The sequence below is a fragment of the Hyaloscypha bicolor genome (genome assembly GCF_002865645.1).
Source record: "Hyaloscypha bicolor E unplaced genomic scaffold K444scaffold_136, whole genome shotgun sequence".
Taxonomy (NCBI): domain Eukaryota; kingdom Fungi; phylum Ascomycota; class Leotiomycetes; order Helotiales; family Hyaloscyphaceae; genus Hyaloscypha; species Hyaloscypha bicolor.
In genome coordinates, this window is record NW_020194638.1 from 1,257,184 (window position 1) to 1,282,794 (window position 25,611).

At 48.8% G+C, this 25,611-nt stretch overlaps 6 protein-coding genes across 6 annotated transcripts; 3 read left to right on the forward strand and 3 right to left on the reverse strand.

Annotated features, from left to right (window-relative positions):
• The first annotated feature begins 1,029 nt into the window (after nt 1-1,029).
• On the forward strand, nt 1,030-3,095 carry K444DRAFT_618581 (uncharacterized protein). The gene is made up of 5 exons (XM_024881350.1): nt 1,030-1,574; nt 1,772-2,000; nt 2,089-2,123; nt 2,176-2,405; nt 2,456-3,095. The coding sequence occupies exons 1-5, from the start codon at nt 1,374-1,376 to the stop codon at nt 2,922-2,924; spliced, it is 1,164 nt and encodes a 387-aa protein (XP_024731025.1). The 5' UTR covers nt 1,030-1,373; the 3' UTR covers nt 2,925-3,095.
• Nucleotides 3,096-3,195: 100 nt separating this feature from the next.
• K444DRAFT_667750 (uncharacterized protein) lies at nt 3,196-3,988 on the reverse strand (the record flags this gene model as incomplete). Its single annotated transcript, XM_024887331.1, has 3 exons — nt 3,196-3,381; nt 3,463-3,849; nt 3,965-3,988. 3 exons carry the CDS (start codon nt 3,986-3,988, stop codon nt 3,196-3,198), a joined length of 597 nt encoding a protein of 198 aa, XP_024731026.1.
• Nucleotides 3,989-10,338: 6,350 nt separating this feature from the next.
• K444DRAFT_618582 (HET-domain-containing protein) lies at nt 10,339-13,964 on the reverse strand. The gene is made up of 3 exons (XM_024881351.1): nt 12,866-13,964; nt 12,192-12,815; nt 10,339-12,139 (listed from the first exon to the last, which is right to left on the reverse strand). Exons 1-3 carry the CDS (start codon nt 13,608-13,610, stop codon nt 10,605-10,607), a joined length of 2,904 nt encoding a protein of 967 aa, XP_024731027.1. The 5' UTR covers nt 13,611-13,964; the 3' UTR covers nt 10,339-10,604.
• Nucleotides 13,965-18,339: 4,375 nt separating this feature from the next.
• On the reverse strand, nt 18,340-19,733 carry K444DRAFT_136125 (uncharacterized protein). The gene has a single exon (XM_024870508.1). The coding sequence runs from the start codon at nt 19,570-19,572 to the stop codon at nt 18,451-18,453; it is 1,122 nt and encodes a 373-aa protein (XP_024731028.1). The 5' UTR covers nt 19,573-19,733; the 3' UTR covers nt 18,340-18,450.
• On the forward strand, nt 19,733-20,370 carry K444DRAFT_136121 (uncharacterized protein). The gene has a single exon (XM_024870507.1). It carries the CDS (start codon nt 19,894-19,896, stop codon nt 20,281-20,283), a length of 390 nt encoding a protein of 129 aa, XP_024731029.1. The 5' UTR covers nt 19,733-19,893; the 3' UTR covers nt 20,284-20,370.
• Nucleotides 20,371-21,676: 1,306 nt separating this feature from the next.
• Nucleotides 21,677-24,887, forward strand: K444DRAFT_136138 (phosphate permease). Its single transcript, XM_024870509.1, has 4 exons — nt 21,677-22,210; nt 22,282-22,304; nt 22,416-22,811; nt 22,928-24,887. The coding sequence occupies exons 1-4, from the start codon at nt 22,067-22,069 to the stop codon at nt 24,636-24,638; spliced, it is 2,274 nt and encodes a 757-aa protein (XP_024731030.1). The 5' UTR covers nt 21,677-22,066; the 3' UTR covers nt 24,639-24,887.
• The last annotated feature ends 724 nt before the right edge of the window (nt 24,888-25,611 follow it).

Genomic DNA, 25,611 nt, shown 5'->3' on the forward strand with positions numbered 1-25,611 from the left:
TGCGATACGGTTAATTCAACGCCCTCTGCTTCTGAAATCTGAAATGATGCGCTTCTTGCGGCTACTACTAGTAGTACAACGATGCCAAAACTTTGTCTCCGCAGTGGGGCCTCCGTCCAACCACTCGCATCTCTTCCCCTCTCCTCCGGACTTCGGCCCCCCCACCTCTTCCCGTTCATGTCCTGAAGTTAGATCAAGATGGTGGGGATCGTCTGATTGAAAGTTTCTACTGTACAATTTTCGTCCTAACTTTTCATGGAAGCGCAGACCAGTCACAATTCGCAAGTCTGAGAGTTTCAACAAGTGGGTTGAGGAGTGTTACTTCTGTTAATCATAATGTAGCCGATTGCCCAAGCCCAAACTTCGAAGATGTTGGCCAAGCTCTAAGGCAGATGCTACTAGCAGGGGCAGAAGCCTAGGGATCAGTGGAAGTTGTCACTCTAGACAAGGATCAGCCGTCTCTTCGAATTTTCCCATGGTCTTTCCTATTGCAGCATGCATTACGTTGTAATTACTCTTCCCACCCTAAATAAATGTTAGCCTACGAGCCCAAAGTTTTTCTCCGATTTGCTTTCGATAATATTCCAACTCTGTGATTAGCTGGAACACCCTTGTTTGCCACCCTCACCCTGGCAAATATTTAGGGGGGTAGCAATGGTTGCGAATGATGTGTCAAACGGCTTGGCAACATGGAGTCCATCTCTCGGCTTGCATGTTTTCTTGACAACCCCCTGTACTTTGACCCGTCTCTAATTTTTCGAATCCCGGCTGTCACATAGTCACCATGTGGCGGGCCAAGCTTTGCGGATGGCAGTCGTTTGCGAGAAGAGGCTATTGACTTTTTATCGAATCAAACGAACCACATATATGTTGTGGCTTGGTGACTTCATACTAGAATCAAATATGCGACTACACTAAAATGGTTTCTGCATCTAATTTACAACGGCGAACAATCGATACGCGCCACCCCCCCCCCCCCCCCCACTTGTCTTATGCTCGTCGCACCGCCGATCAGGTACCGATCTGTACCGGGTGCAGAGAGCCCAAAGGAGGAAGTTGTAAAACCCTTCCAACCTCGAATTTTCGAAAGTTCAGGGTCCCGTTTTCGTCCAAACTAGATTTCTTTTCAAAATAGCGTGGTTTAAATGTTTGATGGCCTGTAGGAACAGATCCAAGGTTCCCCTTTCTCTGATGATATGCACTCAGAGGGCCCCCAAGGCAAACCCCAGCGTTCACTTTCAATCAATACAACACAACTCGGCGATCGCCACTCCGCTGGCAATACCAGCAGGCCCATCTCACAGTAGGATCTTGCAGTTGGATCTTGACAGATCTCGCATGGGTCGTAGGACGATCCGAAAAGCAACTTGACGATGCCAGCAATCTTCAGATTGGCGAGCGATACCTCGTTGACAGCCACTCCCGTAGACACTTCGACAAATGCACCATCTATTCTGGCAATCAATGGCTTTTTCTGTGCTTTTACTGTGATTGTGGTTCTGGCGCGGATATATGTTCGTGCAATTATGCTAAAAACATTTGGAACGGATGATTATTTAATAACGGCGGCGACGGTAAGACACTTCTTTTTCCACTCATAGGCTCATGCCTGCTATCAATCCTATTCCACCATTTTCGAGGACACTGTCGTGTCATTGCTAGGAAGACCCATTTAGTAGTCTCAATGAGACTGGCCATGGAGTAGTTGAAAACAGCATGGCCGCTTCAAAAGCTACCCTGTACTCTGAGAATGGTGCTGATTTTTCTCTAGATATGTGGGGTTGGAGTTTTAATATGCTTCATCGGCGAAACACAACACGGGGTAGGAATGCACACCGCTTCTATCACTGCGGGTGAGTTTGTGAAGATGCTACATTGGCAATTCTTTCACAGCTTGACCGTCACCCTGGGGATCTCACTCATCAAAATTTCCGTGGCATTCTTCCTGTTGCGTCTGGTACCCGGGAAAGCTTATAAGTGGTTCTTACATGGCATGATTAGTATGTTACACGTACCTTTTTTGGAAACAATACCAGTCTTCCTAATCGAAACTTCCTGGGAGATACAGAGCTGACAAAGAACTTGTAGTCTTTTTGGTAGCGTTCACACTTTCTAGCGAAGGAGTAAATTTTACAGTCATTAACTGAGAGACCGTAAGCTAATGATGGATTTCAGACGATCCTTTTCTCCTGTGTGCCCATAAGGGCTTCGTGGGATCGCGCCAGCGAACCAAACGCAAAATGTTTTGACATCCACCTTTTCACTGCAATCGGGATGTTCAATTCAATCATCAACATTATCACTGACGTCCTCTTTGCATCCCTTCCAATCAGTGTGATCTGGAACCTACAAGTCAATCTCCGGACAAAGTTCTCATTACTGGCAATTCTTAGCTTAGGATATTTGTACGACGTTCCCCAGGTTGCCTTTACCCAACATGAGCTAACAAACACAGTGCCTGCGCTGCTTCCATTGTGAAGACGGTCCTCCAAGCCCACGTCCTCTCAAATCCAGACTCAACTCGTAGTGACAGCTATTTTGTATGGAACAGTATCGAACTCTACATCGGCATCCTTGCCGCTTCGCTCCCCTCCCTCCGACCTCTTTTCCGCAGCATCCTCGAAAATACACGGAGTCTCGTCACCCGTCGGGCAGGCATGAATTCTTCTGGCCAGGTGGGAACGGCAAGACATAAGTATTATGTCCAAGAAGAGGGGATTGGAATGCATAGTCTGCCGACGGGAGACAAGAGTGGAAATTATGATGTGAGAGTTACGACCAAGAGTCAGATGGGAAGCGGAGCACAAAGTGAGGAGGATTTTGGTGCCAGTAAAGTGGATGGTGATGGGGATTCGTTGGAGAATATTTTGCCGTTGCAAGGGAGTAGGGGGATTACGAAGACCGTGAATGTTTCTGTCACTTGAGTGGAGGGGCTATTTCTGTATGAAGTCATGGGTGGCTGCGCTTGCCATTCTTGTTTGACAGCTGTGCGCGTTGTTATATGATGCTGATGAGCGCTTAAGATACCAATGAATTCACGTTGTATTTCCTATATGTTATTATTGGTTCCTCAATCTGAAGTCAAATGATCCCGTGATATCCCATTTCAATCACCTAGCAATCGAACCTTTACATCAGATCATCTCCAAACCAACCTCATTAACCTCAACCCAAGACCGGTATATAAATTGCCTTTCAACTCGAGCTCTCACCACCACCATGCTTCCGCCACGTAAGGAGTACAATAACCGCCTCTAGCGCCCCTAACCACCAGATTATAAATAGGGCCACGCTTAACCCAATCCAAAACTCAGTCCACCACTTCTTATTCGCTGCTTCCTTCCTCTCCTTCGCTTCCTCTAGATCGATCTCTTGTTTGCCCTATAACGTCCCCATCAGTCAAGTTTCCTATCATCCCATTCGGGATTCTGTTTAGCAGAAGAGATAGGGTTGAGGGCTTACAATCATAGGAGTGGTAGCAAAGTGCTTCTCAATCGCTTCCATCCGGTCCCTTAACCGCACTAAAATATCTTCCCCCATGGCATTTAAGTCTCCCTCGTCACTTGAATTCAGTTCTGACGGTGCCCAGGTGCTCATTCCACTATCCTCGGTTACACTTTCTGAGAGCAGGGTTTGTGGCCTCGGTGCTGGGATTGGGGAGGGGCGTTGATTGTGAGGTATGAACGTTGCTGCTGTCTCGCCATTTTGGTGGGGAAATGGTTGGGAGAGGGATGGGGGAGAGGAGTGCGGTTTGGCTGGGTGGAAGCTGGGTGGTGAGGTGGCGGGGAAGCCGGTGAAGCAGGTTACATTTTTGGGATTGCGGGCTGGGGCGTCTTCTTCTAAAGGAACCTATTGGGCTTGGTCAGATGGGCTCTTAAAGAAGTAATTCAAGTAGAGAGAGAGACGTTGGGTTTCAAGGAGAATAACAATGCTTGAAGATTCGAGATCTGAAATTATTGCTTACGCGCTCATAATCGTGAGGGGGCATCTTGAGCCAGATACTCGGTGGATAGCACACTAAGTGAGCCCTCAAGCTTCAATCAACATTAACAGGCTTGTTAATTTCCAATGTTCAATCGATGTAAATTCCAATGGGAAGTTAGAAAATAACACTTGCCGCGAATCTCAGGACTTGACGTTGTTGCAGCTGTGCCACACGGCGTCAGCTGTAAGGGCCGTGAGATCTAGAGATAACGATCTCAACCCCCAATTGGGTCAGTGTACGATGTCGGATGGAGGATCCATATGGCTTACTGTCAGCCAGCCAATTCGCTACCCCCGAACCAGATAGGAGGCTTGGCGATTGCCGGGGATATATCAGGTACTGTAACTATATTTGAGCGGTGCTCCTCAGTGAGGGAGGTTCTTCTTCTCTTCTTGTCATTCTCTGTAGATTTCAAGAGTCAGTTTCTTTAATTTAGTGAGGTCAAATGAGTCGTTTTTGAGTGAAGAGCAATGAGTTCGCGCATGTTCCCCTTTAGTTGCCCCAAATATATCCCTGCGGAGAGACTTTTGTCTCCAATTTTAGTATGTGACTTGAATATTTGTAAATAAAAGAGCACGTGCCTCTCAAATCTGGGCATGCTGTTGACCTGAGTTTGTGTTGTGATTAAAGTGAAGCTTGTTTGTAGGGAAGCGATCCAAGCGAATTATGCCTCAAACACTTCAAAGTTCTACAAGAACCATAATAGAGTTTGCTATTCAGATATGATTGAATGAGACCCTGATCAAGTGACCCCATCTTCAAACAATTTGGGAGCATTTATATCAAGTCTTCTCAAGCTAACAAAAAGTGAACTGGGATCATTTCCCTTCACCTTCAAGGACTTGCTCGCCTTAGCTAAATTTATATGCTGGACTCTTCATAGCCTCCCCCAAAACTTGAGTTGGCGAATTACATAATTGCGCAACTACCAGGTCGTGATTAATCAAGGCATCTCAGTCCTGCGTTCCGAGAGACAACAATTTATTTGTTCTGAAAGCAGCCGCTCCCACCTACTTCCTCGTCTCTATGCACAACAACGTATCTTCTTCTTGATCGACCCACGAACTTCTGAATACCGCGATCATGGGGTTAAGTCAATTGGAACAGACCATCGACCGGGGTATTCCCGAGAGTCTCCAATCGCGAGCACTGGCAGTGTTCCCCGATCACGAGCCGTATCAGACCGTCGTTGCATACATTCGTCAATGTCAATTGACAGGTATTTTCTTCTTTGACGAAGATTGGGAGTGTTGAATCTACCGCTCCGGTTCGTCTTTTGTGAATGAGCACCTGCAGGCACGAAAATTTGACGCGTCCGCAGGTTACGAGTATTACAAGGACAAGAGCGAGCGTGGCCATAGCGGCTACATGGTCAGTGATAAGGACAAGGACTATTATTTTCAGAGATCCAAGGCCCCAATAAAATAAACCGACCATCCCAAGGAACGCTCACTCTCAGCGAAGGTAGCACATCCTGGTGAGCAAGGTCCTCGGCAATTTCTGCGGAGATTTTGGCCACTTCAGAAAGACTTGTCAGGTCCTCCTTTCTTAGCAATGACTTCTCGATCACTTCTCAATAAATTTATGATACTTGGAAAAAGGAGAACGTTCATGGGAACTCGACAGGGAAAGAGTCAACGTGGACGTGATGGAGGAACCCATGTGACACTCATTGCATGCATGCAAATGCTGATCAATGGCAACAGCTATGGGATTACGGCTATTTCCATTAATCAGACTCTGAAATCAGCTTTGGTAGCAAGATGCTTGCGGGAAGGGAAAGGATCTCGAAAAAATTTCATGTGAACGGGTACAGCTCGGCTTCGAGATGACTAGGAGCCTCCCCCCAAAAATATTGCTTTCCCACGGCCTCCTACTATTTTCAACCACTTTTAAAATTGATTTTGAGTGGTAACTGATGACAGGCAACCAATTTCCTTGAACATTGGAAGCTCTCTGGGTCCGTTGTCCTGTGATATAGGCGAACTTCTATCCTGCGAAACACTTCAATTTTTCACAACATCCACCGTCTATATTTGTGTCAGATAAAGGTGAACCTGAACCTGGCTCTGGTTCCCAATTTTTTGGGTTTTTGTTTGGGCAAAATTGCACTCCAATGTTTCCCCTTAAGAGGTTAAGCATGAGAAGGTGAAATCGTGCTCGAGGCTTCCAGGGCACTTCCAATCGTGGTTGCAAATGAGTAATATATGTATATTCACTATCAACCATATACCGGAAATTTGAGCAAATGGAGTCGTGATTCATTACACATTTTTAAATTTTGTAAATTTCCTCACCTTATGAAAGAAATATCGGTAACTGCTATCTTATTTAAGAGGCTTCCAAACAACTGCCCCTCCACAACAACCACAACTTCAATCCACCCACAACTTCAATCCACCCACAACTTCAATCCACCCACAACTTCAATCCACCCACAACTTCAATCCACCCACAACTTCAATCCACCCACAACTTCAATCCACCCACAACTTCAATCCATCCACTCTAACCTCAACTCAATCATTGACAGTACTGCTCAATAATTACTACAGACTTTAATCCTTGATCTCAGCTCTGATTGCATCTGCTTACTTCTTTCTCACCAGAATGGCACTCCACCAAACGATCGATGCCGAGAAACTTGCTCTTTACAGGGAGATTTATCAGGAGCGGTGCCCAGAAGATGACCCCGACACGGCCTTGAACAAAGGGGCCATTAAGAATAAAGCGTCAAAATTGTTCTTCCTCAATGAAGCAGGAGAGCGTTGCCTTTGGGGCCCTGGTATGTGTCTGTCTGGACCGCTTGTCTTTTTCTTCTTCAAATACTAAATCACCTCTAGATATTGAGTACTTCAAGTCGCGGTCCAGAGGAGCAGGTTATTTTAAGCACCAAGTCGGGAATAGGGTTTTCTACATTCGCAAATACAAGGAAACCATGAAGCAGATCGATCGGCCGAAGGCAAATAGCGCCCTATTTGCTCATCCCAGCGAGAGAGGATGGAAACTTCCACGTACCCACAAGAGACATTTCTCGAAATTCCCTCCAGGTAAGTTTCCCGCCACTGTAGGTGACTAAACAGCGCTGATTCAATATCCAGAGATCCAGGACCAGATCTTGAAGGAAGTACTCGCCATACCTCAACCAAATTCACTCCATCCATCCGTGATCAGTTCCAATTGGGGCACTTGTTGGAACACGCCCCATTTTTCCTTCGCAACCCCAAAACACCACAACCGTCCCAGCACATTCGATACGCCTTCACAGACGGTATGGTCTCCGCGTTCAGACAAACATGAAGCCTTCCTCGAAGTCCGACACGTCTTTCAGGTGCTGATCGATGCCACGATATTGCGAACAAGCACGCACTTCTATCGCACTGGAATCGACATGCTTTACGGCAAAAACAGTTTCTCTTTTGATATGGTGGACACAGCATAGCGATCAAGTCCTCCTACTTTGCTTCCGGGGGATGTTCTATTCAGACCACAGCCTTATAGACCCGGCGGGGATGATCGGAGCATCGCTGTTAATCAAGCAATTCCCTTGATGGAAAGCCAAGCACCTAGCGATCGACTCCCCGGCTATATCTACTACGATCACTTCCTCCGATTCCTCCACTTTATCGGCCCTAGAAATGCAGCTCGCCTCAAGACGCTCGAGTTCAGCGGGGCCGTTAGAGACCAGCCGTGCACGGAGGAACATCGCCATCCGAGCGTGGAAGAATTCCTCGACAGCGTGCGCTTCTACATCCCATTCATCAACAAGTTCTGCACAGGCTTGGAGAAGCTGGTGCTTCATGCGTACCACGACACCTTCGACAGCTGGGGATTTGCTCCGCCTCCACCCTGGGATGGTGAACCCGTCACGCATGAGCAAGCAATGCTCTCTTTCCTTGAGAACGAAGCACGCACCATCTCGAGTTTAAAAGTGCTAGAGGTTTCGGGTATCCCCGATGTGAGCTTCGCTGAACCAACCATTGCTTGGTTCAAGGAGCGCACTGCTCAGCGAATGCGTGAAGCAATAAATGAGCAAGGCAAAAAGGAGTTGGCTGATTCCGTTCGAGCACAGAACCTCCATTGTGGTTTCTGTGGAGAGGGGCATGTCTGGGCGGAGTGCTATAATTTGTGCAATTTCTGTGGTGGCTTCGGCCATTTCAGAAAGAGCTGCCCTGCACTTTCTTGATTTATTACCCGGCGGCAACTGGTGGAGGTTTCTGAGAGAAATTGGATGCATATTCGGATGGCTTGGGTTTATTTCTCTTGAGTAGATTCAGGAACTTGGGGTATTGGGTGGGGGGGTTCGTATTGGAGGATGATCTATGATGCAGCTTTCGGTAACTTTCCATTCGAGCTGGGCTCCCAGGGACTGGACATCCAATGAATTCTCAGAACAGCCTAGACTGATCTTAGTTCATTGATGATGCTTCTTCTAGTAGCCGGTTCACTATGATCTCTTGTTGTTTCCTCTGCTCCATGATTGGTGATATTGACTGTTTGCCGACTCGCTCATGCTGAAGACGAGAGTTTCGGTTACCACCAGACTCATCTATAACACTTCAAAAGCATGAAACAACGATATATTTTACACTTAAAAAGAATACATAAATTTAGTCTTCGTAGCACTGAATTTATTACTAACCTCATGCTAAAGCAATTATATCTTTTCAGAAATGTGACATTTTGAAGTGTTGCTCGTGAGATCTTGCCTTGCCGAACAACTCCCCTAATTCATGGTGCCATCTCCACCTAAAATCCGATCCCAAGACCCTTCATCAAATTATTCTTCACCATTTGTAAGAACCTCACAATAGCCTCTTCCTCATAACAAGTCTTACCAAAACACGTATTCGTCGTGATTCTCCTCTTCCAAGACCATAACTGGACTTGTACCTCCCCAGTCCAAAGATCAAATCCTCACCAAAGATCCTCAACCCTGACCTCGCCATGCCCCTCTCTAAGCCTCTCGCCCAATGCCCCAAAACACGTAAAAGCGGCGTAGAGGACTATTGTTGTGGTGAGTGAGAAGCAACCATGCACAACTCACAAAACGAAATCGACTCGCTGGGGAGTCTGGAGAGATCGTCTTTGGCGCGCTGCGTGGAGGTACGGTATGTGGCTTTGGCTGCATTTACCGTGGTCAAGAAGGGGGAGGATGACAGCTGCGTGCACGATTTCGGTAGCAGTTAGTCCATAGCCCCTAGCTGCACCGCCATTGTCTCACCGGACGAAGGGATAGCTTAGCCTCAACGGCCGCAGAACCTCATTTTCTGTCCAATCATATTTCACACCACGCTTTCAAACATATTCTAAAGGTCGTCTTCTACGCTAAGATTGCAGTACACCGCGAGCCAGTGGGTGTCCCACCAAATTTCTGCTTGCAACACATTAAGCTCAGCTGCGACGGCCAAAACACCTCGTTACCCATCCTATCAAAACTTTATCCTTGCATGCCTCGTACGACTTGCTCGGCCACCAGGTTTTAGTGTGATCTTTGGTCTGTGTTGCATGGGATAGGAAACAGCTTCACTTGCCTCGTCTCAGTCGTGCAACCTGGAAAGTACTTGCTCTGCAGCAGCCTCAATGCTCGTTTTTCGACCAACCACACTTGACGGAAAAACTATAGTAATCTTACAAGGTATATGCAACAAGATGTGAAGCAACCATAAGAGCCTCGACCCGGACTCCATCCAACCACACATTACGACAATGCCAACTGCCCCATTAAATATCTTCTTTTACGCTAAAGTTGCAGTTCGATCCTCAATGTACCTTCCCAAATTCTCACTTGCAACACCCTCTCGGCGATGGCATTACAGTGCAAATCATTACATAGTCCCACGTTCCTTCTCATTATCACCGAAACCATGGTTTACATCTTCAAATACACTACAAGTACCATTAAGTAAACATTCCAAAGCTTGCCTGATTCCACACCTCCCCTGCTAAATTCGCAGCGCAACTGCAAGCCTCAGACACGCAACCACTCATAACTTGACTAACGTTCATCCCTGATTCCCTGTATAGCGGGACGCCGGCCGTGCCGGGACAAATCATCGGTACTTTGACTTTGTAACAATTCACTTTTTGTACACATATTTATCTCCCTCAAAGTTCTGTATCCGCTGTATACTCTTCCTGCTCCTAAATACCTGTGACCTGCCCACTTGAAAAATTACGTTCATATCATCGCCTTTGCGCCCGCTTTGCGGGAAGCCTCTTTTTATGGCGCAACAGGACCCCTCCACCACAGTACGACCATTAAGCATGAACCACTGTCAAAAATTATGAAAGACTTTTATCCGAGTCTTGAAGTCTCATAACAACACTGAAAAGTCATAATCAGCTTTGTGGTTACTGTCGCACGCAAATTTTGTGAAAGCGGACATGCCGACCGGTACCTCTAAGCGAAGCGACTAACGTTTTTAGCTAGCGCGGGATGACCCCACATGTCTCACGTAATCGTACAAGCTCCATAATTACAGTAATGCATTCACTTAAACTTTAGCGCCTAGTCACGTGTAACTTAAAGCAGCCATGGGCCGCCAGCTGTGCCTTTGGTGCTTGCTGCGAGTGTCGATCTCATTCAGATTTGGAAGTCCAACCACCACCCATGTTCTCAATTTGCGGAAGAGCCTCCGCAGACGGTCGTTTCAGTCATGCTAGGCGTATGTTGAGTCTCGCTCTTGGCCGGCGTAATTTGCAATGCCTGAAGCCGACCTTCGATCTTAGTACACCACGTCGACGAACGTCCTTGCACTGCGGTGTATCCAGACAATGCGCGAGTGTACATTTCTTTTGCCATGTTCTTCCGATCTGTTCGCGAGAAGAGGTCACCAAAGCTGATCATAGTGTTCAACGCTGGTAAATACGACGGCACAAGTTCAAGGCCTAGTGCCTTCTCGTGGCCTTGCAACGCCCGAATATACATCTTCTCGGCCTTAGCCAGCTTGCCTTGGTTGGCGTAGAGGTTGCCTAGGTTATGGACCGTATTAAGTGTCGATATGTGGTCCGGTCCAAGTGCCTCCTCCTTGCCTTGCAGGGCCCGAATATACATCTTCTCGGCCTCAGCCAGCTTGCCTTGGTCGGTGTAGAGCATGCCTAGATTATGAACCGTATTGAGTGTCGATGTGTGGTCCGGTCCAAGTGCCTCCTCATAGCCTTGCAGCGCCCGAATATACATCTTCTCGGCCTCAGCCAGCTTGCCTTGGTCGGCGTAGAGTATGCCTAGGTTATGGACCGTATTGAGTGTCAATATATGGTCCGGTCCAAGTGCCTCCTCAGAGCCTTGTAGCGCCCGAATATACATCTTCTCGGCCTTAGCCAGCTTGCCTTGGGTTTGGTAGAGGTTGCCTAGGTTATTGACCGTATTGAGTGTTAATATATGGTCCGGTCCAAGTGCCTCCTCATAGCCTTGCAGCGCCCGAATGTATATCTTCTCGGCCTCAGCCAGCTTGCCTTGGTGTTTGTAGAGGCTGCCTAGGTTGTAAAAGGCCCAGTCCAGTCCGTCCGTATCTACCTTACCATCTACTATAAACACGTTTTGTCGCGTCGCGTGCGGAAGAAGTCGCCGTTGTAAGAGCCACCAGTCCTTCTCATTTGTATGAGGAACCTTTGAAGCCACGCAAGTCAAGGCCAGCTTTGCGAGGCCCTTATCCCACTCCTTGTTAAGTACAAATACTGTCCACGAGTGTACACAACTGTGTACACTATACCTTCCAGGCCCGGACTGATACTGGAGAGACCGATCTATATCAACCAACCCGAAGCTGCAGAGCAGCGCAACAGCTTCATTAAAGTTTAGTTCGTCTTCAGTGAGCTTCTGTATCCATTTATTGTCTGTGGAATTGATATGTCGAAGGAGTCCAAACCATATGTCCTGTCGATCAAAATATGCCCACAACATGAGCAATTTGGCTGATAGAGTATTCTGTTGTTCAATCCGGTCGAAGGTGATCTGCCATGTCGTGTATAGCGAACGGTCTTCATATGAAGTCAACTGTGGACTGGTTGTTTGAAGTTTTAGCCACGACGCCTTGTAGAGCCGAAGATAATCCGAGAAGCTTGTCGTTACGTGCTCAAGGTACGCACCTGCAGTGGACAGAGCAAGAGGCAAGCCGTCTAGTTCCTTGACTAGTGCTAATACATCGGGGTCTTCCTTATTAGTATAATTCTTATCTTGCATCTTCAGGTCGTTTTAACATACCACTTTGAATATCCCTCCGTCCTGATGCGTTTAATAGGATCTCCAAACCTTCTTGTTCGTTTAGTAACTTTTGAACATGGAGACGTTGACCTTGCCTGACTTGCGCCGATCGTGTCGTGATAATGATTGAGCCATGATTAGATCCGGGGAGAAATCGACGTATATCAACTGCGGAGCTATCGGCATTGCCACTTATTTGAGGGTTGTCGTAATTGTCATAGATCATCAGCCAGCGCGTGTTCTTCTGAAGATCGAGCCATGCTTTGACCGCATGCACTACTCGGTCGAGGTCGTCCAAGTCTATGCTAGCAAGCAGACTGGTCGAAGGATGATATTTCAGGACATGCTGAGCAACGGCTCGAAAGCTCAGCCTGAGAGAATCGTTGTCATTTGCATTTAACCAGAATATTGCACTAAACTTTTCTTCGTGTCGCATAGCATAGGCGAGACCTAGCTGAGTCTTTCCGATCCCCCCGAGACCATGAAGGACAATAATCGATCGAGTGCTGTGGCCGTGAAGCATCTGATGCATTTCGGTAAGCTCTTTCGACCTTGCGACAAATTGAACCGACTGCGGCAGGGTCGAGAGGTCGAGGCCGACAGAAAATTGTTCGAAATCAGTACCTAGTTCTATGAGTGCTATCCGGTTCCCTTTACTAGAAGTCAGAACTAACCTTTATAGAGTTTGATTATCTCTTCTCGAAGCCGTCTAGACGCACTCTCTCTTCCCTCGCCATAGATAAGGGGCAACGAGAGATTGAAGATTCCAAGGAGCGAGTAGATCTCGTCTTCTTCAATGGTGGTTTGGCGGTGTTCTGCCCAAGACATCCGCTCACCAATGGTAAAGGTAGACAATGCATCACCTCTGAGAGCATTTCTGTTGATACTGGTAATATCGCAGATCATTTCTTCTAACGAAAGCTTATCCCCGAGTCGGTCGCCCCTAGAGCTGAAGAAGTCGACATGTGCCGGCGCAATAAGCTCCTGAAGCGTCCAGCCTCGAGTGAACCATCGACTCTTCCTGAATGCGGCCACCCATGGATGGCTGGACTGTCCGCCCTGGCCTTCGCCGTGAAGGGAGACATCTGAAAGATAGACGTAGCACCGCACTGCCTTCTGATACCACCGAAACATCGAATTGATGGCCGCCGAAAGCTCTACAGCGTTCTTTTTATCGATGCAACAAGTATCTATCCAGAAATATTTCAGTCCATCTGCTGTAGCCTGCTGCGCGCAAAACTCTATCTTCCTCCAGCCAGCCTTGCTCCTCGCCGTGCCGGCTTCCATATCTTGAAAGCTGACCTCCTCTTTTCCCCAGGTATGGGAGAGTATTGTGTAGGAAGGGACATCGCCGCTGGTGGGTTCGCGAAAGACGATCTCGCCATCGGGTTTGCGGTATAAGAGGCGTATGAGAGCCATGGGACTAGGTTCGCGAACGATCTTAGGGCAAGCGCTACTCGTGTGACTCGAACGTCGACAGAAGGGAGGCAGACTTCGAAGGACTGATCGTGAGGAAGTTATCGTATGCGTTGCCTACGAGGCTGCATCGTGGCGCATGCTGGCCATCCATCCACTTGCATGCGAAGACAAACATTTCCCATCGTCCATTTCATAGACGGCGCCACCCCCGCCTCCCCCAACGCTCTACCAGCGATTTTGTGTAGAGATACAGTATTAAGAAAGTCGCGCCAACAAAAGTGCGTAGATGCGCATTGAAAAGGATACAATTGCAGCAGGTATTGTATTTGCAAGACCGGCAAAGATGGACATTTGGTGTAACGGGATGAGGGCGAGCTGCGTTAGGGAGGCACTACAGTAAAGGCACCGCCGGACGTCCGTGGCCGCTTTAAGGTGCACGTGACTAAAATTTCAAATTTGAAACGAATAAATCAATTTACGGAGCTTTGTATACATTACTCGAGAAGTACCTAGTACGGCGTCATCTTGCACTAACTAGAACGGTCGATCACTTCGCTTAGAGGTACCGATCGGTGTGGCCACCCTGCATAAATCTACGCGCTGCAGCAGACACAAGGCTGATGACAACTTCCCAGTGTTGCTGTGGAACTCTAAGGGTTTGATAAGGGCCTCTATGAGTCTCGATGGTGATACAAGCTTAATGGCGTTGCTGTGATGAACAAAGCCTGTTATGCCGTGAAAGGATACTCTCCGCAAATCAAGCGCGTGTGCGACGATGCGACCGTAGTTTTCTAATTAGTTGGGGCATTAGTGGCCAGGATCTACTAGAGGAAACAATCGACACAGAACTATGAGGAGATGAATGTGTGTGCGGGGACTACATTGTTACGAAGCCAAAGTACCAATGATTTGTCCCGCCACGCAGGGATGGACGTTATCTGCTTCCTCATGGCTAAAATTGCAGTGCAGGCTCCGCCCAAAGTAACTTGAATACCAACCAACTCCTCTTATCTCCTTTTTCGGGGCTAAAATTGCAGTGCACGGTACGGCCAAAGGGGCCCGAGGTTCGCCCTGGCCGAACCTCCGGCCCCTTTCTCAACCTTTTCCATGAGGCTAAAAAAGCACTGCATTGCAATTTTGAGCCTCAAACCTTGCTCCATTACACAGAGGCTCCATCACACGAAAACTCAGCACCTACGAAAGACAATCAACTATAAAGTGTGAATTCGTTAACTTGCTTTTTGGGGCTAAGAGTGCAGTGCAGCTGCAAGCCCCGTCCACAAGAAAAACCTCGATTAAATCCACCTAACAAGTTCACAACCCATCCTACTTTACAGATCCCTTTTGATACGCTAAAATTGCAGTGCTCCCTACAATCCAATATCCTCCATGGATCCGGTACTTACATCTCCTTCTTCAGAGCTAAAATTGCAGTGAAGTGTCACCGACAGCTTAAACCCCTTTCCCGCTCACGCCTACCCCACCACAATTTTCTCGATTTTTCAAAGTCTTTGGAAAAATTCCAAAAACTTTCCAGATTATAGAGAATACTCGAAATATTGCGAGTATCGTATTAAGGGGGGTTTTTTCCTTCGAATTTGTGGCGTTAAGGTTTCCAAAAGCCAAGTTGAGCGGGAAGGGGGTGTGGGCGGGTTGGTGGGGTGATGCCTCTGCAATCGGTTAAAACGCCTCAGCCCCAAGCCATTTCAACCTCTTCTTCAGAGCTAAAATTGCAGTGAACCTGCAACGCTCTACAGAGGACGCGCCAAAAGTCTTGCAACTGTCAGGGTTTGACGCCACACTCGCTTAAATTTCAAGGGCGTTGCACGACAACCAGAGCGCCATAATTACAGGGCCTTACAGGCTTGTCATGCTTAAATAACAGCACTCAAGCCCTGTAAACATTACTAATAGCGATGTCCCTTCAGGTAACTGAGGCCCTAAGCACCGTTGCTATGCCAGAGCTATGTGGCGTTCTTAGGCTTGGCGCCCACCCCTGCCAGTTGCAAGACTTATGGCCGCGTCCTCCGTAAGCTATTTCAACTACTTCTTCAGAGCTAAAAAAGCAGTGCTGACCGTCAACTACCGTAACGTTTCGCCTCTTCCATCCCCACCGCTCACAAGCCACAATTTACACACCATCCCCTTCCCATCTATCTCGTCTCAACCCTTTTCCACAAGGTCAGAATCACCGTGTCTATCTCGGGAGTCCATCGCAAGAAGCGCCAATTGCGAAAGGCAAGCAAGCAAACCCAACCAGCGCGTCTCCCCAACCTCTGTAAAAAAAGATATATAAAAATAAAAAAAATTTCCACGTGCGGTGGCGTCCTGATTCAACTCTTTAGTCTCTACCCAATCAATGGGTGACTTCATATTCGGAATACCAAGCGCCGTGAAAAGGTTTTCTTGATTTAACCAAATTCGTAATTTAGGGGGATTTTACTAAGGAAAGGATATTAGAGGGAAAAATAAAGATAATTATTAAGTTGATATATAGAGAGGAGAGTTGGAGGTAGCCTCGGAAGCAAAATGCTCTAGGGAAGTAGTATTAAGTAATTAGTATTACGAACTATTTCCCATTTACAGTTAATAAATACGAGTTTGTGAATTATACTTATAAATCTAACGCTTGCGATCTCAGCGGACTGTTCTTCGGAGAACAAGATGCGGATCGATTGAAAGATGGTTGATATCTCGTTCCTGAGAAACTTCCTAGGAGAGGTGGGAAAGGGGAAATAAGATGCTGTGTCGCGGCAATGAGTTCTACTTTTGAATGAATAATCCTAGTTGCATCTCGAGTCTGCCATCTGTCATGGCGAAGGGGATGGTCTACCGCCCGAATGCGCATAAGGCCGAGAGGTGGGAGGATTGGACGGACCAAGTCGATGCCATCTATTATCACTTAGATCAAGAGCCATGTCTCGCTTCGTGGTTTGACTGGATGGACATATTTCGACCCATTCTCGCGGTTTGTGTACACGATTTGGACCGAAGAAGGCTCATCTTAAGTACTTGAAGTTCGAGGGCAAGATCAAGTGGCATCTTTGCGCTATTGCCTGTCCTGAACGCGAACACGCTTGCGATTACGATTTGGTTATGAGTCTTCGTCTTTGCGTTCCACACATCTAGAGATTCTGCACCGGAGTGGAGAAATTGATCTGCATGTGGCGGAAGATGATGGTTCGATCAATCATCAAGACGCATCTCTACCCTACTGACCACCCCTGGACGTGCGAAGAAGCACTACTCCCTCTGCTCTGCAATGAGATCAGAGATATCGAGATATTGAAGGAGATTGAGATACTTCCCGGTGGTTGGGAAACCTTCATGGCATGATTTGGACTTGGAGTTTGTTGAGCCTGATGTGGAGTGGTTAAAGCGAGCCAATGATGCAGTGGAGGAGATGCGGCTCAAGCCGCAGGCAGATCAGGTGGCAAAGGATGGATTGCAAGTAGGGATGGTAACCTTTACACTTTACATACTTTACCGTACGTAACGTACTCAAGCTCGTGTAAATTAGGTATAAATATGGTATAATTCATGCATAAAGGAGAGTATAATTTGGACACGTGGTCCTAATAGTTATCCCCAAACGCCCGAAAATCCAGGTTATCGTACTGATTTGGGAAGCCCTGAAGGCCCTGAAAACCAGTACTAATCCCCCCCTGAAACTCCTGTGAGCCCTGAAGTGTACCCTGAATTGTGACCTGAACCTCTGGAATAGCCTTAAATATGGACCCGTCTTCGCGTACAAATCTTTTATCAAAGGCTCCATGGATTTCTACCTTCTCTCGGGCGCTCTGCTAAATATTAGCTGCCATATTAGCTCGTTAAATGGCGATTAATTCCCTGGTGGTGAGAGTGTTAATAATGGAGAGTGTTAATAATGGAGAGTGTTAATAATGGAGAGTGTTAATAATGGAGAGTAGAGTGTTAATAATGGAGAGTGTTAATAATGGAGAGTGTTAATAATGGAGAGTGTTAATAATGGAGAGTGTTAATAATGGAGAGTGTTAATAATGGAGAGTGTTAATAATGGAGAGTGTTAATAATGGAGAGTGTTAATAATGGAGAGTTTCTCAGCTGCGAAGATTCAAAATTACTACGAGACCACACCGCCTCCAAATTAGGTATAGTGTGTTCCGTATTGGGCTAGTGCATCACATGACTGTAAGGTAACGTGTAAAGTACTTAGGGGCTGTAATTACATACTTTACGTAACGTACTCGGGCTGTAATGTAAAGTACCATCCCTAATTGCGAGTCAGCTGTGACTTCTGCGGGAAAAAGCATGTTTGGGCAGACTGTTACAATCTCTGTACCCTCTGTGGTGATTTTGGACATTTTTGACGTACCTGCCAGATGCGGTATGGTTAAGCGAAGTCGCGGACGAAGCGGCTGCTTTTGGCAGGCGCTAGAGAAACATGCTTTCTTGGCGCATCATGCAGACTTGACACCCCTCTGGCATCAGGAGATAGAGTTCAAGCAGTTAGGTAACTTCGGAAAACCAAGCAAGGAAAGGGAAAAATTGTTCCTAGATCCATGTGAGAATAATTGAGGACAAGCATTAAAAGTGCGAGTCGGTTTTGCAGAAGCAGGAGTTCAGTCATGCAAATGCCCCCATGCGATTAGCAAATGCAAGACATTTCCCGTGGCTGTTTCCGAATGACATCCCCCCGGGTATTCGGGTGGCGACTTGCTCCTTCTGTTGTGGCGCTCGCTTCGCGGAGAAAGGTCTCAGTTGGACGGTTACACGCTTGCGGTGGGCAAGAGACGTGGGGGTATTTGATATATTCAAAAGATCAAATGGGTATTATGTGCAGTCGTCCATCTTCATGACTTCATGAACGAGAAGGCTCTCCAGCCTTGGGAGGAACTGGGGGAGGAACAGGAGGAGGAGGCAGAGGCTTCTCAGCGTCTGCGTTCCCAGTCCAGTCTTCCATCTCCACCACGTCCTTACCAACATAATTATCACCTTCTTCCTCCTCTTCCTCGTCATCCAGCAGCCCTCCAATCTCCTCATCCGCCGTCCACGCATCGATATCTCCAAGCCGCTTTTGCCATAACTCTTGCGCCCTCTTGAAAACTCTATAAATACCATATCCTATTAGTGAAAGAATCACAATTCCAACAGCGGAACTAATGATGGCAACCTGGGCAACGCCATACACCTCTATCAAGGTCGCCCACTTCATATGTATAAGATGGCGCATCGATCCAATCCTCCCATACTCGTCAAAATTCTGCCGATATATGTATTGATACCAAGGATAAGCTGGCTTGTCGGGACAAAGCCATGACCATGCCGTACATGGTTTCAAACTTTCTGGGCTCTTGAACTGATTATTGGGGCCCCGATCTTCTAGATATATATCTGCGATTTTGAAGGAGAGGAGGGATATGGGAGTGGAGCGTGGTTCGACCTGGTGGAGGGTGAGGCGGATGAAGCGTTGGTTGTCGGCGGGGAGGAGGGCATTGTAGCCCGCGATGCTCGCCCCCAGGATGTCGAGGTTGAGGCTCGGCGTGTAGTTGTAGAATTGCTGGAAGCCATCTTCGGCTTGCGGGACTATGCGAGAGTAGTCGAGGAAGAATAGGGGGCAGTTGTTGTAGTCGGCAATAGTATCATTTTCGAATTGGGTTAATGTCTCCGAGGTCTGATACGCGAAGAGACGTGGAGGGACGTAGGCGTTTTCGAGGGGCAGGATGGGAATGCCATTGAGAGCAAGTATGCGGTTGTCGTGAGAGAGCGTGAAGTTGAAGATCAGAGCACTCGGTTGGTCTTCGCCGATCTGCTCCTCTGTATTCCACAGGGGCAGCTCAGGAATATCGAGGCGGACGAGAGCACTTCGTTCTTCCCGCAGCCACTTGATACCTTCGCGGGTCGGCAATTGGCGTTGACGAGTAGCCGCAACGAGGGAAAGGAGAGGCAGATGCACGAATAGTAACCGAATGACGTTCCGCATGGTCAGCCAGCTGGAGCTTGATTAGTTGGTCACTCCTGAGTCCTGAAGCTGGTGATACCACTGGCGCGCGTCTTCCCCTGAATCCAGCGGATGCAGGCTCGCTTATCTGACGCTAGTCGCTAGTGGGAAACCCGTGAAACCGTGAGCCTTCCCTTCCATGCCTTCGCGGCCAAGTTCCCAAGGCCAAGTTCCCCGGCAGAGAGCCACGTTGCCGGAAGTGCGCCCCCACGCCTTTTCCAGAAGGTCTGGGTTGAGGGTGATTTGCTTTGCTTTTGCGCGGGATTTCAATGCGGAAACCCTGTCCCCAGGAAAGTTTGTGAGATGAGAGGGGCCAGACCGACCGCCAGACCGACCGCACGTGTATTTCGGCATTTGGGCCGGCTCTGTTTCTGTTTCTGTTTCCTTCTTGCAAAGCTGCCTCTGCTGATGGAAAGAAAGCGAGACCCGAGGGTCGATGTCTTCCCTGATTGCTGCATGAAGCGTGCTTCGAGATGCAAGGCACTCTCAGGGGGATTCAGTCCGGTCGGCGCTGGACTGTCAGCCTTTCTGTGGAGAAAGTCTCCAACAGCAAGAGAAAGCTGGCTGTACAAGTACTCCAGACGCCATCATCGGCGACCAGGCCAGCCCGCCAGCCGATCTGTTTCTCTCGGGCCAGCAATCCGTTGGACCCCGGTGGCCGGGAAAGCCACGGCCGCCACCAATTTCGTTTGATGCTGGCGGCGGCGACCGAGTCAAGAGGCAGGGAGCCAAATTCGCAACATGCCAAAATCGAATGCGGCAGCTCGTCCGCTCGTCACTCATGACTCGTGACTCGTGGACCCGTCACTTTCGGCAGCGGCTCAGCTCACTTCTCCAGGGACCAGGCGGGGACCAGGGGCGCAAGCCATGGCGTTTTTCGCTTGCGCTTTGCCGCGCCCCTTGTTCCAACGGACGGACCCATCAGAGCCGGCGCTCCGCCCACGTGTGTCGACGACTCGACGACCTCAAATCCATCCGCACACAATTGGCATCTTTCACTGCCCTCGTCCCAGCATCGCAGCAGCAGCAGTACAGCACATACGACGAACTCGATTGGACTCGACTCGACTCTCGACCACCTACCCGGGAACCACGCATGATTGAGTGAGGGAGCAATTTGCCCCTCTGTTCCCTCTGCTCAGCATTGGTAGTTCGATCCGAGGAGGACAACCACCGCCACCTTGCTGCACCCGCTCCCACGCTCACACTCACGCTCACACTCACGCTGTAGTAGTATTGGGCCGCTCGAGAGCGTGCAACAAACAAACTGCGCCCATCACTTCATCAGGAGGGTTCAACTTGTCACCGCCAGCCGTCGGCGTCTCACTGCCCAACAGCCGGTGCACGCCCGCCCGCCCCCCTTCGACCCAACGTGTGTTGCGGCATCCTGGGTCCTCGTGGCAGGAAAGCGAACATCTACAGGCCAACCGTGGATTCCAGGGGCGCGAATGCCGTCACTGACGACTTCAAACGCCAGACCCCGCCAAAAAGCCGCCAAAAAGCAAGAACCTGGGAATAGAGATCCGTTCTGCCACCATTGGAAACGCCCCTCGTTATTAAAACAGTGGAGGCAGGCAGAGAGAGGCCCCTCTGCGGCCCCCCGTCACCCACGGGCACGCAGCTTGCCTCTTCGTTGGGCCGCCATTCCATCCTGTATTCGTACTGTACAGCCTCGAGTTTGAAGTTTGAAGCCATGCAGATTCAATAATTGATTACTGCCCGCTTCTAATACTGTACTTGGAGCCAGGGCCCTCGAGAGCCAGAAACTGGGGATTGTGGTTCTGTGGCTGGAAGCGTCTATGCATGCCTGTGGCCCAATCGGAGCGTCAGCAGCAAGCACAAGCACAAGCACAACCTCAACCTCCATCTCCCTCAGCAGCGCGGGCGCTAGGGCGGACTGGCAACCCCAGGATCAACTGTCGGTCCAGTCACACACCCCACCCCAGTACCGAAAACGGCAAAACGGGACGCAAGTGGGGTTTGATTGCATCGCCCACGTACCCATTTCTTACTTGAACGACCCAACTATTCGTGCTTCGATGGGCGGCGATCAGCCGATAACCGACCTCTCCTGAACACCATCCGACGACATCACTATTCACAGCATCATCAGCATCATCAGCATCATCAGGATCACCAGCATCCTCAGCATCCTTCCGTGGACGACAGCCAGCCAGCTACCTTGCCATCCTTCAAGGCACCCAGGTCGGTCGTACAGCACCCGTACCTGTTGTGCATCGACTCGACTCAGCCTCCTGCCGTTTTGTACGACTCCGGCGAGCAGCCCACGGTGGGCTAAACACTTCAATCGCCCCTCTGGAGCGAGCTCTTCGGACGCGTTTGTGTAGGCAGCTGCGTCTTTAAAACTCTTTTCTTCCCGTACTCGTCGAGGACTGTCGTCGTTGTCGCCACTGTCTTGGACTCCGTGAAGACTGCCAGCTAGGTGAGGCTTAGGCTAGGAACAGCAGCTTCGAAGATGGACCACGACTTCCTGGGGGAGTCGGCTGTACCCCCGACATATACACGCACGTACGGCGGAAACGCCGCATTCCACAACTTTCACAATGACTATTCACATATTCAAGATGCAAACCTCCGGAGGAGGTTGGCGCTTTCAGAGGTAGGAATCCCTTCTTGGCCGGCAACATGGCTTTCAGCATTATGGAACAAGACTCACTGATGTCATCATAGATTGATAAGGTTCCATTCGGATGGTAAGTTCTTTACAATGCCCGGAATCACCTTAGGTCTTATTATATCTACCAACGCGAAGATATAACAGGGCAACTTCATGAAAAGAACTTTCTCTAATTATTTTCATTTAGGTACCACGTCAGGGCGGTCGTGGTGGCAGGTATAGGGTTTTTCACGGACTCGTACGATATTTTCGCCATCAATCTAGTTACTTCAATTCTAGGTATGGTATATTGGCAGCAGACCAACCAAGGGGTGTTACCTACGAACGTCAGCACTGCTCTCAAAGCTGCAACATCCGGAGGTGCTGTGATAGGACAAGTTGGATTTGGATGGCTTGCAGATCTTATTGGGAGAAGAAAGATGTACGGAATGGAGCTCGCTATCATTATCATCGCGACCTTGGCCCAGTCCCTGTCAGCCCCGAGTAGCGCTGTAACGATGACTGGACTGCTGGTATTCTGGAGAGTAATAATGGGAATCGGTATTGGCGGAGACTACCCATTGTCTGCTGTTATCACTTCAGAGTACGTTCGACCTTTCTCAGATTGATATATTGTGGTTCAAGAGAACGTAATGGACCGATCTTTCCACACATGACCCCATTTCCAATTGAGTCTAGTGCGGTTCACTAATTGAGTAGGTTCGCTCCAACACGGTGGCGTGGTGCGATGATGGCCGCCGTCTTTTCTATGCAAGGAGCTGGTCAATTTGCTGCGGCGCTGGTTGCCTTGATAACCACCGTCGGCTTTAAGGGGTCTTTCCTCAACACCACGGGGGCATGGTCAAGCTGTGGGGATGATTGTCAGCTGGCAGGTGATCGAGCATGGAGAATAATCGTCGGCTTTGGTGGCGTCCCCGCCGTTTTCGCGCTGTATTACCGGATCACGATCCCCGAAACACCCAGATACACCTTTGATGTTGGGCACGATATCGAAAAGGCTGAGGCCGATGTGAAGGCTTACATGAAGAACCAGAAAGAGGGGGTGGTCGATCCCCTCTCTCAGCAACAGACGAAGGAAAGGATGGGTAAGAAATTGGCGGTACCCAAAGCATCCTGGCCAGATGTGTTCTCCTACTTCTCTCAATGGCAGAACCTCAAAGTCATCTTCTCGACAACGGCATCCTGGTTTTTCCTCGATTTGGCTTTCTATGGCCTCGGGTTAAACAATACCATTGTATTAAACGCTATCGGCTACTACAATGGCGACACAGTCTACGCTAGTCTTCTGCACACCGCCATTGGTAATCTCGTCCTCGTTTGTGCGGGCTCGATCCCAGGCTACTGGACATCAGTAGCAACTATAGATACCCTGGGCCGTAAGCCCATCCAAATCATGGGCTTCTTTCTCCTCACCGTCATCTTCGTCGTCATCGGATTTGCTTACCACGCGCTCTCTTCGAAAGCGCTCCTCGCCCTCTATGTCCTAGCCCAATTCTTCTTCAACTTTGGGCCCAACACAACTACCTTCATCATTCCAGGAGAATGCTTCCCCACACGTTACCGCTCGACAGGACACGGAGTCTCCGCTGCAGGCGGCAAAATTGGCGCCATCATTGCGCAGGTTATTGCGAACCCCCTACTTGGTAAAGGCGCATCACCGAATTGCCAAGGCATGCAATGCTCGCCATGGCTTCCGGTACGTTTTCCAACGCCCCTTTCCTCTCAGATTTTCTTTTTACAGTTGTACAGTACAAAAGTGAATTCCAACTCGTCCAATCTTTCATTTCCTCTCTTCTCAACCTCATCACAAAAAAAGACTAATCCCATCCAGCATCTCATGCAAATCTTCGCCCTCTTCATGCTCTGTGGCACTATCGTCTCCTTCCTCCTCCCCGAAACCAAAGGGCGGACACTGGAAGAGATCGCCGGCGAAGTCTCCACAGCCCTCGACATCCGGGATGGGTCTGTCACCGTTTCCAACGGCTTCCTCGGCTGGTGGGCACGCTCTGGCCCCTTTTCCGGAGGAAAGCCAGCAGGCTTCAATTACGTGAAATCACCCAACCTAGGTCCAAAAAGTCCTGGGTTAAGAGGCAAGAGAGAGAGGCTAGGGATTATGACAAGTCCGGAATTGTTGCCGAAGAAAGGGGAGAGGGGAAAGAAGGAACATGGGCAGGCGAGGAGCGAGTCAAGTGCGAATGGATATGACTGCTCTGTTTCGAGCACGAGCGGGCATGCGGTCACAAGGAGGGCGGATGAGAACGATGATATATATTTAGCGGGAGCTGGGGGAGCGCTTCCTGGATGGGGGGCAGGCTGGAGCGTGCAGATGAATGACGCTCATCCACGGAGGACGAATGGGAGGGTTGAGAGCATCATGTTAAATGATGTGGGGAAGTTAATCAATAAATAGAGGACACTACGCCGGCGAAGCGGGAACCAACCAGCTAGGGGAAGGGAGAGAGGCCTAGGCCGAGGACCATCGAGTCAGCGAGCCAGACGAAGGGAGAGAGGACCACGGGTGAAGTGACGGTTCGCGAGAGAGGAAGACAATGCATCACACGGCATTTAAGATCCGCGAATCGACTCGGAGCGCTAGACTTTGGCTTTAGCTTTTGTATGTAAAGAAACCAGAGCCGAGCGGAAGCGTCTTCATGACCTGAAGCGATACCAATTTTTGTTGAAACAGGGCGCTCCCAGACATTTAGTCTAGGAGGTTCAGTGCTTTGTATAGGATGAGAAGTTAGTTCTTTATATCTGGGGTTGCAAGGAGAGAAAGCTAGTATAATACTAGCCTTCCCCTAACTCTTCAGGATTTAGAAATCAACCTTTCTACATCTCATGATTCTGAACATCGACATTCAGGTAACTTTAAAGAAAATATTTAAAAGTATAGTCGGGAAGTGTGTTAATGGGGGAACCTTGTACAGATTTCTACGGTGGTAGGAAGGCCACGCTCGGCACGGTGTGTTCGGTATCGAGTTGCCGAAAATCTTCAACCTCACTTCACCTCTTCTTCGCGTCATCTCTTCATTTAAATACAAGACTCAACTTCCTCCCAGCATTTAAAGGTCTGAAGGTGCAAATCTGAAACGATGGACAGTTGCACGTACGTCTTATGAAGGGGCTTCGCCCGGAATCCTATGAAACATCCGGAATTCTACAAACACAACCAACCACCTTCGATTGTCAGCCCCCGAGTCGCATAACGTCTTGATTCGTTCTACCCGTTTTCCCCATCTCTTGGCTCTCTTTCAAACTCAAATCCCAAGCATGGCAAGAATTTTTTTCATTCTTTTTTTTTTCAAAAGTCTTAGATTTTTGGTTGGGCGGTGTGGGCGGTTAGGCGGTAGCCTAGTCGTCATTACAAGGTGACCATTTCCAAC